The sequence below is a fragment of the Leucopleurus acutus genome (genome assembly GCF_964270905.1).
Source record: "Leucopleurus acutus genome assembly, chromosome: 5".
NCBI classification, from domain to species: Eukaryota; Metazoa; Chordata; class Mammalia; order Artiodactyla; family Delphinidae; genus Leucopleurus; species Leucopleurus acutus.
Genome location: NC_139147.1, coordinates 15,661,294 through 15,675,369, shown reverse-complemented (window position 1 = coordinate 15,675,369; position 14,076 = coordinate 15,661,294). Strand labels below are relative to the sequence as shown.

The 14,076-nt window shown below is 40.8% G+C and overlaps 1 protein-coding gene across 1 annotated transcript in view; it reads left to right on the top strand.

Moving 5' to 3' along the window:
- Positions 1–276: 276 nt before the first annotated feature.
- MAP3K7CL (MAP3K7 C-terminal like) overlaps positions 277–14,076 on the top strand; it is a 37,148-nt gene continuing 23,348 nt past the window's right edge. The window contains exons 1-2 of the mRNA XM_082839827.1: positions 277–361; positions 13,957–14,018. Of these exons, the coding sequence (XP_082695953.1) occupies positions 292–361; positions 13,957–14,018 (132 nt within the window). The 5' untranslated portion in view covers positions 277–291. The remainder of the gene's footprint in view (positions 362–13,956; positions 14,019–14,076) is intronic.

Sequence of the window (14,076 nt, the reverse complement as noted above, 5' to 3'; positions counted from 1 at the left end):
AAGTGAGGTGGGTGGAGATTTTGCCCCATCTTTTATATTTTGTTCTAGATGTATTTCCAAAGCAAATGTTTTTATAAGCCAGAAAAAGAATTATAAATGGGACAGGTGTAGGGAAAGCAAGCTAGGAGCTAGGAATATCTTTAAAATAAGAAAGCAGTGCTTACTAACTTTCCCCTCTAAGTTCCAAAGGCCTCTGAGTATTCGAGGGGTAATGTTGGGTAAAGTGACAATGGCTCTTTCTTGTCATTACAGCTGGAAGACCAGGAGGAAGGCCAAGGCTCAGGTGCCCACATGATCAGCACAGCCAGGGTACCTGCAGATAAGCCAGTACGCATTGCCTTCAGCCTCGATAATGCCTCAGGTATGCTCTGCTTTGAGGGAAAGTGTTGCCTCCCCAGCCTGCCACCTTCTTACCATCATTTTTTCTAGTTCCACAAAGGACATTTAAAAATGCATGCCTGGGGACTTGCCTGGTGGTCCAGTGGTTAGGAGTCTGAGCTTCCACTGCAGGGGGCATGGGTTCGATCCCTGGTCGGGGAACTAAGATCCTGCAGGCTGTGTGGCCAAAAAAATAAAAATGCATGCCTGGCATGAGCCAATGATGGGGAGAGTGATTCTTCATCATGCATCGTTGGAGAGTGGCTTCCAGAAATGCCTCTGGTGACGCTTCCATCTCCAAACCTTTGGTCGTTTGAGCACATTTCTTCTTTTTTAAAGAAGTATTTATTTATATTTATTTAGGCTGTGCTGGGTCTTTTTTTTTTTTTTTTTTGCGGTATGCGGGCCTCTCACTGCTGTGGCCTCTCCCGTTGCGGAGCACAGGCTCCGGATGCGCAGGCCCAGCGGCCATGGCTCACGGGCCCAGCCGCTCCGCGGCATGTGGGATCCTCCCGGACCGGGGCACGAACCCATGTCCCCTGCATCGGCAGGCGGACTCTCAACCACTGCGCCACCAGGGGAGCCCTGCGCTGGGTCTTAGTTGCAGCACTCGGGACCTTCCTTGTGGCATGAGGATTTTTAGTTGCAGCATGTGGACTTCTTAGTTGCAGCATGCATGCGGGATCTAGGTCCCCCACCAGGGATCAAACCTGGGGCCCCTGCGTTGGGAGCACGGAGTCTTACCCACTGGACCACCAGGGAAGTCGCTCTTCTTATTTTTTTACTTTTTCCATTTTAGTTTTCTTTTATTATAAAATTCATGGAGCTATAACAATTTCTAATGAGAACAAATTATGTCATTGTTAAAACTGCATGAGGAAATGTTTATTAAGAGCTGGCAGTTGGCTAGGTAATATAAAAATATCACTGTCCCGGTTCCAGCAGCATTTCCTGAAGCCTAAGTTCCAAATGCTGGTTTCTCACTGGTGCTCCCACACTTCCAGCTAATAAACAGACTTCAGCGGGAGTGATGAATGGGACAGGTGAGGCAGACCTTCTTGAAATAGTATGGTCTGAGGTGAGGCTGCCATACTTAGAGCCCTTTGTCATGGCTTCCTTCAATGACCTCTTAACACACATACTCAGTTCCACCGTCTTTGACAGGGGACCTCAGGTGGTGTGAGGTCACAGCAGTGAGGAAGGGAAGGCTTGGATCTCTTCCACTGGTGTCATCTTTTGCTTTCAGCCTAATGTCATCTGTTAAAATCACATAGTCATATGCTTAAACAACATTATCATTTAAACCTTGCATCTTCTGAGCATTGATTCCCTCCTTCCTTCCTTCCCTCCTTCCCTCTCTCCCTCCCTCCCTCCCTTGCTTCCTTCCTTTCTTCCTTCCTTCCTTCCTTCCTTCCCTCCTACAATGCTCCTGTAGGAAGGAATGCTTTAAAAAGTAATGATTGAAAAGGGACAGGTTCCTCCCTAAAATAATGCAAAGTAAGGATCTGGGCTCTGTGAAGTCTGACACTACACAACCCATTTAGACTTAACTATACCAAGTGGTTATGGTGGTGACACCTCTGCCCTGGGGTTCCTGGACTATGCAGCCCCCAGTGGAGAATTTGTTCTAGAGTAGGAAGAGGTGAAGCCTTGACTGTTCATCATCTGTTCTTCCAACACTCTTCCCATGGCCGCTGTTATATTATATTCCCAATCAAGGTTGCCTTGCAAGACAATGATGAAGGGCAAACCAATCCGTCTCAACTAAGAAATGACAACTACCACTAATTGCATTTGTCTTTGCATTAGATCTTCACTTATATTATTTCTGATCTTTAAAATAACCATGCAGTGTAGGCATTACTATTTCCAATTTGCAGAGACAGAGATCAAGGTCCAGAGACCCCACTGTTAGTGAGTAACTGAGTTATGATTTAAACTCAGGTCCCTAGACTGGACTGTCTGAACTCTTCATTATCCCATCATGCATCTTTAGGAAGAAAAGGAAGCTATGTTTGTAGGGAAAGAGAGTATGTAAGAACTCTCTGTACTTTCTGCTCAATTTATCTGTAAACCTAAAACTGCACTAAAAAATAAAGTCAATAATTAAAAACAAAACAAAAAAGAAAAGCTCCTTCTTTTTTTTTTTTTGCGGTACGCGGGCCTCTCACTGCTGTGGCCTCTCCCGTTGCGGAGCACAGGCTCTAGATGCGCAGGCTCAGCGGCCATGGCCCACGGGCCCAGCCGCTCCGCGGCATGTGGGATCTTCCCGAACCGGAGCACAAACCCGTGCTCCCTGCATCGGCAGGCGGTCTCCCAACCACTGCGCCACCAGGGAAGCCCGCTCCTTCTGTTTTTACGCATTTCATACATTCAAGATTTTGAGGAATAATCAGTGCTTGAGTGGCTAGCTCTCAAGACAGACACATGTAAACACAAAATCCCAGGGGAGAAAGAAGATGTACAATTTTCTTCCCTGTGCTCGTGTCCCACATGAGCAGGACAAGTCCTGTCGCAATCAACAGTGTTACAGAAAAAATCTAGTATATAAAGCTTGTTTATTTCAAACAATATTATTATATCATAATTTTGGGCAACACAAATAAACACATTGGTCCCTCATATTCATTTTAACAAAATTTAATTTATGTACAGAAAAGAACCATGGAGAGGTGGATCTTCTCTTTGGGCTACATGAAAGACTCTTCCTTGAAGTACAAGATGTACAACTTGTAATTAATTTGCCACCATCCTTTGAACCCTCTTGGCCCCTGACTGGGAATTCCTGCATGTTTTTCATCAGTCATTTTCGATTGGTTTGTTCCAGTCTCTTTCAAATGTCCCAAGAATGCCCACTTCTGAAATTCACAGTTTTTGATACAGTAGCTTCAAATAAGGGTTGTCATTTATTTCAAGTTAATTCCTGACTTCCAGTTCTACAGAAAGATGCTCATGAAGACTTAATGAAGAACTTTCTAAAACTAAATTTTGTAAAATGATCAATGTGTCCCCATATCTCTCGAAAGGGCACCTAACTAGAGAATCCAAGACAGGAGCTGGGGTTCTGTGTTTCTCCATCTTTCTTAAAATAATCACCCGAGAGCACTCATCAAAAGCATATGTTCCATGGCCCCACTCCTCCTGCAGTAGGCTCGGACTGAAGCCCAGCAATCTGTATTTTCCCATGCACCTGAGCTTACAAGTGCACAGAAAGATGCCTTGCAGATATCTGGGGACACTCCCTCTGAATTCTCGAATAAGGAGTGTGTGGAGTGTCACACCAAGCAACACTTGCCATCATACACACTATGCATGCCTTTTGAATTCCAGTGCATGTGGTCCATAGACCACACACTTAGGGGGAAAAGAAAGGAAAAATCCTAGACTTTTACAATAAATGGGAAAACTAAGGTAAACTTTTAGGGAGTAATTCCTTATTATTGAATTTATTCTTGAGGAGTAAGCAGAGTCCATGATAAAAGGAGATGTCTTTGCCTGTGAACGTTGACTTGTTCATTTCTTATGAGCCTAATACAGTGCTTATTCCTCTGGTCATGTTAGGACCGTTTCTTTTCTTTTTTTTTTTTCTTTTTTTGCGTATTTATCTGAGACAATTTAATGTAGAGGTTAAGGGAATACGGCTTTGAAATCAGTGAGCTGTGGTTTCTAGATCCATTTCCATCACTGTTTGTATGATCTTGGGTAAGTCACTCAACTTTGCTGAACTTCAGTTTCTCATAAGATGTGTATAGTAATAACTCACAGAGTTCTTGTGAGAATTAAATGACACTATATAGATAAAACATGTAGCATAGCACTTGACATAAATTAAGGACTCAGTTAGGCCCTGTGTTTATGATGATTGATTCTGGAAAATAAAGGAAAGTATAAAGCATGAAGCAGCTTTGTGTTTCACCTACATCTCGCACTTCTACTTCTTGTCAAGGTAGGGTTTATAGTATAACTGAGCTGTAATTATTTAGGGAGTAATTATCCAGTTGCTGGATTGTGGGTACCTCTGCTTCTGCTCTTAGCAGTTAGCTGAGCTTTACTTAGTTTCTATATTTCTAGTATTCTGCCAAAGGCTGGTGTGCAAAGAGAAGTACAATATGATCTCTCCTGTGGGGAAAAATCTGTCCCCCAGAGCAGATGGGAACAGCTTCTTGGAAGATGTAATAGTCATCCTGGGCTTGAAGGCGGGTAGTGTAGGAAAGGTGCCATTTCTGGATACCACATATAAGAAAAGGAAGCTACACATCTTCTAACAATTCTTCTTCCTTTTCCCTTCAAACAGAAAGTGTGAGCAAAACCTAAGTCAGGAAGAGCACGATTTGTTCAGGAAATACTAAAACTCTCTTCAGCTGGAACAGAGGTCTGAACTGTGGAAGAGTTCCTGCCATTTACTTGGCCCCTCTCTGAGCTGGACATTGTGCTGGAGTCTTAGGTAGAATGTCTATTTTAGATAGCAGTAGATTAGAGTTACCAAGTCAATCTTAAAAGTTCAGTGAAAGAGTTCGGATTTGATCAGAAGCAATAGAGTTTCAAGAGTCCTTGAGCAAGGGAGTAATATGATGAAAATGATGAGTGTTCAATTGAGATAGTCTAGAATGTGGGGAGATGAGAGAATGCAAGGGGCTTTTTATCATGGTACACAAAGTGATGAAGGCCTGGATTAGAGAATGGAATGGGATGATTGAATTCAGAGTACATTTGGAAGGAAGGGTTGAAAGGACTTGGTGACGGACTGACCTGGGAGATGGGGAATTGATCATTGATCATTGAGAGCAGAATGAGCCACAAGTTTTCAGAAAGACTAGGGACCTCTAGGGGCTTAAATAAAGGAAGCAAGTTGTTAGAGGGAACACAAGCCTTCTAAAATACAATCACCATTTCTAGCCTACCATTAGAACCCGTCCTTAAGTAACACTTAGCTAGCCATACCTCCCAGAGGCAGCAACGCCTGTCTTTCTTTTTTTTAAGAATATATTTTATTTAATTAATTTATTTTTTTGGCTGCACCGAGAGGCTTGCGATATCTTGGGATCTTAGTTCCCCAACGAGGGATCAAACCTGGGTTCTCGGCAGTGAAAGCATGGAGTCCGTAACCACTGGACCGCCAGGAAATTCCCAGCAATGCTTGTCTTTAATAAACTATGATATGACTGGTATTACCTCCAAACTGGGAATTCCAAAGAGTTGACTTTCTAAATTGGGACCTTCATGAAGTTACTTTTCTCAATAGAAAATGTGCAGAAGAGAAATAGGAATCCCACTTCTTGGGTTATTAGAGACTCACTGGCCCTTCTCCAATTAGAGAGAATTTAGAGTTAGACGGATGTGAGGATTTGATGTTAATTACTTGAGAATTTTCTTTATCTTCAGCAGAGCCAAAATCTGGCACATTCTTGTGTAAATCTAGACCTTGGATTTTTTAAAAAAAAATTTTGGTTGTTATTTAGAATCAAGGATAGTGGTATCAGCCTTAGCTGGTAGCTTTAAACAATTTGTTAAAAAAATTTTTTTCAAGCTATTAGAATTTTTCATATCTGGGCATGAATTAATCATAAGACCTTTAGTTTAAAAAAACTAAAGACCCACTCTGCTTAAGTAATACTATTTTGTCCTCACACATCTGGTGTTTTGTGTGGCAGTGGGAACTATGTGGTATAGCTGAAATAACTATCCTTGAATCTAGTTTAACTGGATATCGTGTGAATGTCTTTTTGCATACATGTGCAAAACTGGCTCTCAGCAAAATTGTGATGCAGGTGAAATGTCTCTTGTCATTGTCCCCTTCCTTCAACTTTTTCCTCCCTGTGGTACCTTTTGGTGTTATTTCTCTCTCCCTCTTCAGGGCCCAAAAGTTTCTGTACTCTCTTCTCTTCGCAGTCTCAATCCTTGCTTTTGGGAAAGACTCTGGAAAACCTCATTCACACTAAGCAAGAAGTGTCGAGGTTTACCTTTTTATCTCTCTCAGGGTGTATTTTTGTGTATCAGTAGGAGGTCTAGGGATAAAGTTCCCACTGGAATTCTACCAGCCAACTTGGTAAGGATGGCATTTGGGGACATGGGCTGGGTGAGCCTCTTTGAACTCTCCCAGGTGGCACTCTGTCCCAACTCTCACCCTACCTTTAGGGCTGCCTCAGCATGTACCGGTAAGTTGAAAACCACTCAAGAGTGGGGTGGGAGTGGGGGGGTCTTCTATGTTTATATCCTTTACAGAGTTGAGAACCACAGTAGAACTTAATTATCAAATACTATAAAATCAATAATACAGTATCTATAACCCCTTTGAGTTTGTTATTCTGATATCGGGTGAAGATTCTTTGAGATACAACTGGATTTATTGGTTGGAATCTGTTGCTTAAGGCTGTAAAGAAAGGTCAAAAGGAAATGAATGCTTATGGAGTCCCTAGGTGCTTTTACTTGTACTATCTCATCAATTTAGTATAGGTGATAACTCTGCGGGAAGATGTTATTATACCCATTTTACAGATGTGGAAACATTGGCTAAGGGAGGTTAAATAACTTGCCTCTAATCAAGCAGTTAATAAATAATGGGAAGGGATTCAAAGCCAGGCTCTTGGGGCTGTTTTTACTTTATTGCCCATTTGGAGGCAGGATCCAAGTAATAAGAGAAAAGAATGATTGTTCCTGTCAGCAAATAGCTTCCCCAATGATCCTGGGAAATGATGGAGGAAAGTTAGTTCTGATATGTTTTCATAGAGTAGGAAAGAAGAAAGGGAGAGGTAAATTTTATTTAGTGGTGTCTGACAAATAAATATACTTCCAACGAGTTCATCTTGAAGCAGATGTTTCTGGGTGAGGGAGTATGTTTTTAAGCTGAATAAGTCAAAATATTCTTACAAAAGGATGAATCAATAAGATTCACAAAATTATAGCTACAATAATAGTGACTAGATGAGTGTTTCAAAGAAACAAAAAATCTGTCTTTAAACTGAATCAGGTCTCTCCATGCAGAGAAATATCATTCAGTCTATTTGATGTATGATCTTGTTTGCCTGATCGTTTTAGGTACTGGTTAAGGTAACATGGTGATTTTTATTAATTATAAACAATTGACAATCTGCTAGGTATCATACGAAAGCTCTACCTTTATCCATATCCATATCTATAGTTTTAAGTTTATGGGCCCTGAAAATTCAATGTGTATTAGATTTGCATCTCTAATGTTTAACAAGCAGAAAGCAAAGGTTAAAAAAGCTTTTGATGTGTTTCAAAATGATATGATGCTCTAACAAGAACCAAGGTATCCAGAAAGTTTAAAATAGTTTTTTTGATGTATTGGTAATGTGATTTGCAAACTTATGTCACTTATTTTATTTCTAAAAATAAAATGTGAATCTTGATTTAGATTTAAAGGGAAAGTACTCAAAGACCTTTCATGTGTAAGTTAAAAAAATTTTTTTTACAATATTTTATATAGAAAGTGCTTTGATAAGGAAGTAAAAGAGAAACACTTTTAAAATTCAGACTTAAATGAAGAGAGCTGAGGTTATGGCCACACCAGGGAAATCTCCCTTAACTTGGCCTGGGGAAAACTCAGTAATTAGAGTCAGTGATCTTGGCCCTAGCTGTTCTCTTTGGATTATTCGGATGATGAAGATACCCTTAACCCCCATCATTAAACACATACATATGCGCATGTGGGCACACCCACACACACACACCCACCCACCCACACACACACACACACACACACACACACACATATCTTGCCTCCCCATTACCACTTGATTGATTTTATGGTGAAAAGGAATTTAAACTCGATTATATTAAGCATTCATTGTTACTACTGATTATTTCCTAGGTGCCAGGCTTTAGGCGAAATGGTTGACATATGCATTCCTTTACTAATAAGTTTCTGAGACAGAGAATGTGACGTCCATTTTGCAGAGGAGAAAACTGAGTCTCAAAGAGATTATGTTGATGGTCCACGTTCACCAATTAAAAAGTGGTCAACCCAGGGCTTCCCTGGTGGCGCAGTGGTTGAGAGTCCGCCTGCCGATGCAGGGGACACGGGGTCGTGCCCCGGTCCGGGAGGATCCCACATGCTGCGGAACGGCTGGGCCCGTGAGCCATGGCTGCTGAGCCTGCGCGTCCGGAGCCTGTGCTCCACAACGGGAGAGGCCACAACAGTGAGAGGCCCGCGTACCGCAAAAAGAAGAAGAAGAAAAAAAAATAGTGGTCAACCCAGAGATTCAAAGGCAGGTTTATCCATCCTACCAAATGGCACCAACCTGCTGTGTCCTTAGTGGTTAGGAGCCTTCACAGGCAAACAGTTACCAGGAAAGGTTTTTCATGAGCCTCTGCAGTGTAGCCACTGCCCAACTCACTTGCGTCTTAAGTGTCAGTTTGCCCCTGGTGCCCTGGACAGTCTCCAGGAGACCAGCACTCAGGGGTTGTCCTGGAGGCAGGACCATAATGTGTAGAGACACAGTGCAAACATTCTGGGGCTCTTCAAAAATTATTAAAAATTTCAAGACAGTGTACCCGGATCATTAAACCAAGCGCGGGCCCGCCTGCGAAGAGCTCCTGCGACTGCGCAGGGGCATTCCCACGAAGCCGGGTTTGACTGCCGGAAGCGTAGACGGGTTGAACGGATTCTGGGCCAGCTGCCTCTCGAAGTTCCTGGTTGGGGAGTGGAGTGAGGTTTGGGGATGTTCTCTGAGCGTGACTTCTCCCTCTCCCGAGGTCTTCTTCTCTGTGTGGAAACCGACATTCATTCTATCAAGGATTTAGAGTTTCCCAGCATAGACCCAGTTGTCCAATATTTAGGATGGAGGGCACAGTGGGATGGGGAGAGAGTTGACTCCAAAGTCCAGTCAAGATGTTGTCTAGGGCAGTTGTTCTCAAATACTGGTTCACAGACCTGGTCTGGTTCTGATGAAGTTTTCCTCTCTGATGTAAAACAAAAGAAATAAGGACAGCACGGTGAGGTTTTATGTGTGTGTTTGTCTATAAAGCTAAATTTATCCATTATGATGGATACACTTGCATTCTCAGATTATATTTGTCTTATAATTTTGGTGTTAAAATGTTCTCTGTCATAAAGAGATGTTAAAGATATGTGGTCGTTGTTTTGGAATCTTCACTAGCTGAATAAAAATTTGGACAGTCTAAGGGCATGATTCCCAATGTTTGGGGGAAAATTTTACTGGCTCATGAAATACAAGTGCACGGGAACCCATGAAGCAGAAGGTGAAGAAGCACAGGGCAGCATGAGAAGAGCCCTGGGCGGGGAGACACCCCTTAGTCTTACGAGACTCTTCCTTTCGTGGGGCCCTTGTCCTCAGCTCTGCTCTGAGAGACTGGGACCAGATGACCAGCAGTTCCTTCCAGCTGTAGCATTATCTGAGAGCTCTGGCTGCATAATTACTAAATAACAGTGAGGATTTGGATTACAGACCCAATGGGCCTCCCTTATCTGATTCATGGAGAAGCACAAAGCAGACAATTTAAGGAAACCTGAAGCAGGGTAACCACCAAAGCAACCCAACAGCTGCTAAATAGACACTGAGACAAGCCCATCATAAAATGTACTATGGTATGTCATAATGGTTGGGATACCAATCAGAAAGTTCTATATTAAGTACCATTGACTTAGTCACATTGTGTTTGCAAAACAAGCAGTGAACATCTGCTTATTAAAAAAAAAAAAATTCCTCTTTCATTCTTTCCTTTATCTTTTGTCCTTTAACAAATTCCTGAGGATACATTTTTCTTGGTCCATCAAGCCCACAGTGTCATTTTGGAAAGGAAGCCTATGAATTATTTTTTTAATGCATTAAAAAGTGTGGTAAAGTGATTAGCCAGTTTGGCATAGAACCTCAGTCCCTGCCTTGAATGTAATAGGCATTTAATAAATATTTGATTGATAAATAAATTTTAACAAAAAAGTACTTGCATTCTGATTTTTTTATCACATTATAAACATATATAGCCACTACTCTCCTTTTTTTAAAAAAGCCAAATTTTCCAAGGGGGTGTCTTGCATAGCTACTGTACAATTTACTTTGTGCTTCTGGAATTGTCAAAACAAACTTAACTGCTCTTAGGAACTCCGATCTGATATCACTGTCAAAATGTTTTACAACGATTTGGCCAAATGTTTGTGGAACAGCTGTGCTACTAGTCTGCCTAAGTCATTTTCCTTCTTTCTTTTTGGCCCAATCCTGTGATTCATCATTCTGCTTTTAGAATATTTGCCTATTTTTAAAACCAGTCAAAGAAGGCAGCCACTGTTTAAAAGTAAACACACCACACATCAACTTGGAGCAGCTTTGTAAGCAGCTTTGCAAGCCCTGAAATTTCTGGCTGGCAGGGATGCCAGCTAAACCAGATGGCATCAAGCAGTGAAATACCGGACTGGCTTTCAAACTCAGTCATCTCCTTACATCTGTCTTTGGTTTTCTTGTTTCCAATGCCATTTCCTGCTTGGATTAAATCAACTTTAACAAAACTCTTGCTTTTATTTTGCCTTTCTAAAATATTTATTATATGTTTATTTCTATGTCAATCAATTAGATTTTTATTTTTTCCAACTCGAGGAATCTAATCTTAAGTCTTTACTTATCTGCAAAATTATCAGCTTGGTCCCATATATATGTCTTTACATGGTGTGACTATCAATAATGACAGATTTTTATAATGGGCTTTATTAATTCTGGGTCATACCAGATATTTGCTATTTACTATAGTAATGCAAATGAATAACTCTTTTCCTTTTTATTTTAAATTTCAAATAATTAGGCAGGAAGGAGCGTGACTTCATGGGGAACAAGGTGGATTAAGTCCCAGGAAGACTTGAGTTTCATTCCTGGCTGTCTTTTAGAATTCTAGAATGTACTATCTGCTCTGTACTTTGTAGAAGTGGTTTCTCCTTCTAAAAAGTGGCTGCTCATCTGTGACTATTAAGGTTGGGATGCCAAAGTATAATATGTTCCCATTTACCCGCACCAAGTTGTTCCAGCCTTGAACTCAATGAGTGGAAATAATCATGATGTTTGGGTTATTGATATTTTATTCAAGTAAACTGAAATGCACCTTAGACCAAAGTCCATTTTATATACAAACTATAGGTTTTATAATAAAGGCTATCTTCAAAGGGTCAGTAGAAACAAATGGTTATTTCTGTCTTTTTAAAAATTTTTTTCTGTTTTTTTGGTGCAATTCTTTGCAAATGATGGGGTGGATTGAAAAAGCCACAGTATTTGGCAGAAGTTGTCACCTCCGAGTAGAAGAAAGCATTCCAAGGGCCAAGGGATTGACTCTCCTTGTTTCCTTGTGAGATGGCACTCCAACCTGCAGCAAGAGTCTTGGGAAGATTTCCCTGTTTCTACTTGCTCTCTGCAGCTACATAGCGTCGGTGAACCTGGGGGCATCCATTGTCCGGCAGGTACAGGAACAAATGGATTCACAGTTGGTGCCCCACTGCCATTGTCTGAAGCCACTCAAGTGGGAGTATTATTACACTACTCTTGACTAAATTATAGCAGAGGCCCTTAAGGTGTTTGGAAGAGGTGAATACTGTCCTTGTTTGAATGATATTTCTGGTGATTATCTTCGGTGCCTTCGAAGAAACGTAGTCTCTTAGAAGCCAGGAGCTCCTCGTGTGCTGTGTTTTATTATGGATAGTACTGTCAGTGAGTAGGGAGAGGATGCTTACTTCTGCGTTGTGCATGGCCCGTATTACTTCTTCTCGTTCAAAGAGAACTTCAACAGTTTTTATAAATAAATTTGTTTATGGTAGTGAGAACATAAAAAGCATGATCTTTCTTTCTTATAATTTAAAATAGATTTGGTATTGAAATTATTCATGTAGCCTGTATTTCATCATAGTCTCATAGTCATACCTGTGGTACCTGTGGTTGTCAACAAGGAGAGGACTGGAAATCTATGGCCAGTGGACCCACAGAGCCAGATACAGAGGTTCTGCTGACAAGAGGGCTGTCCTCTAGTACCAGAGCTAGGTCAGCAGTATGTTCTTTTTTTTTTCTTTAAACTTCCAAGGACAGTCTTTATTAGTGCTAAAATTACTTAGTTAAACTCCAACCTGAACTGCTACACTTCTATCTTTATCTGTAGAAAATAATGGAATAAACACCAATAGCTACTCACTGCTCTAGATCCCATAACTCTTTAAAATTCCTAGTGAGGGCCAAAATGCTCTACTTCAAGATCATATTATTCTTGAGAAGCACTTTATTCTGACTGTATGCACAGCTTTTCTTCCTGTTCTTTTTTTTTTCATTGCAGCATTATTTATTATTACAAAAAATTGGAACTCAATATTCACCAATAGGAAAATGGACAAATACATTCAAATAATAAATGAATGAGTGAATATTGTATATCAGTTAAATGAACAAACTAAAACTAAGTTTATTTAGTTCAATCTCAAACACATAATGTTAATCAAAAAAAAAAAAGAACAAATTTTAGAAGAATATCTACAATGTGATTCAATTTATAGTTTAAAATCATCCATGCATAGTAATACTATATTACCTATATAGTTTGTGGGTGTATACATACATAATAAAAATATAAATACATACATATACATGATAACCTCTAAAATCAGGATAGTGGTTACTTCTGAATATGAAGAGGTAGAAGGGGAATAGAGTTGTCTCCACTCACCTTATTTCTTAAGCTAGGTTCTTACCTTTTCTTACCATATGAATTCAATTGGCATGAATTCCATTAGAAATTCTGCAGTAGAAAAACTCTCCTCCTTGCCAAATAATTTAATGGTACAATTCTCAACATCTTTTTAGTCTAAGGAGGTCAGCCTTATGGCTATGGCAAGGATAGCAGAAGTATGTTCTTGAAGAGATTCGGATAAACTTCTCTCATGTTTCCTCTGATGCTTCTGTGAACCACCTCTTTTGATCCAGCAACACCTGCCTGTTGCCAGTCAGCCAGATGAAGGCAGCTGAGGACAGAGTTGCGGGCTCTCCCGCATCAGGACAGTGTATGGGCCTCGGGTTGGGATTGCTGCCTGGTGCGTTGGGAAGAAAGCCCTGATCAGGTTACTGCCTGTCACCCACTGTAACCCAGAGGAAGCTCTGGTCAACTGCCTGTCAGTGGTGGTTTGTGGTAAGAGCAGAGGGTAAACCCATCAAAGCTTGCCACCCTTGGAGTCTTTCAGAGCAGAACTAACACTTTTTTTCACTAACACGTTCTTCTGTCCCAGTGAGGTTGTTCTGGTCACCTCATTATTACCTGGTTAAATAAAGCACTTTCCTGAATATCGTATTTTTTGGTTTTGGCTAACGTAGGAGTATTGAAAGATAAGCAGTACTTCTTAATTGGAGAACTACTAGACTGAACATTTGAGGATTCTGATACTTGTTTGCAAAATTTTGGTCAAACCAACTACGCCTTCTGTGCTTCTGTTTGTACCAAAAAATGAGCCAAATTGCCTCTGCATTCTTTCCGTCCCTAACTGATGTATACTGATGGTGCAAGTCCAAAGATGGTAACAGCAAGAAAACTCTCCTGAGAGAAAGGGCTCTAATAGTGAAGAATCACTTTATTTTCATGTTTTAGATGATACACCTCCTGAAGACGCCATTCCTCTGGTCTTTCCAGAATTAGACCAGCAGCTACAGGTAAGGATTTTTCTGCAGTCTTTACTCTTTCCTCCTTAGTTTCACAAAATACAGTGAG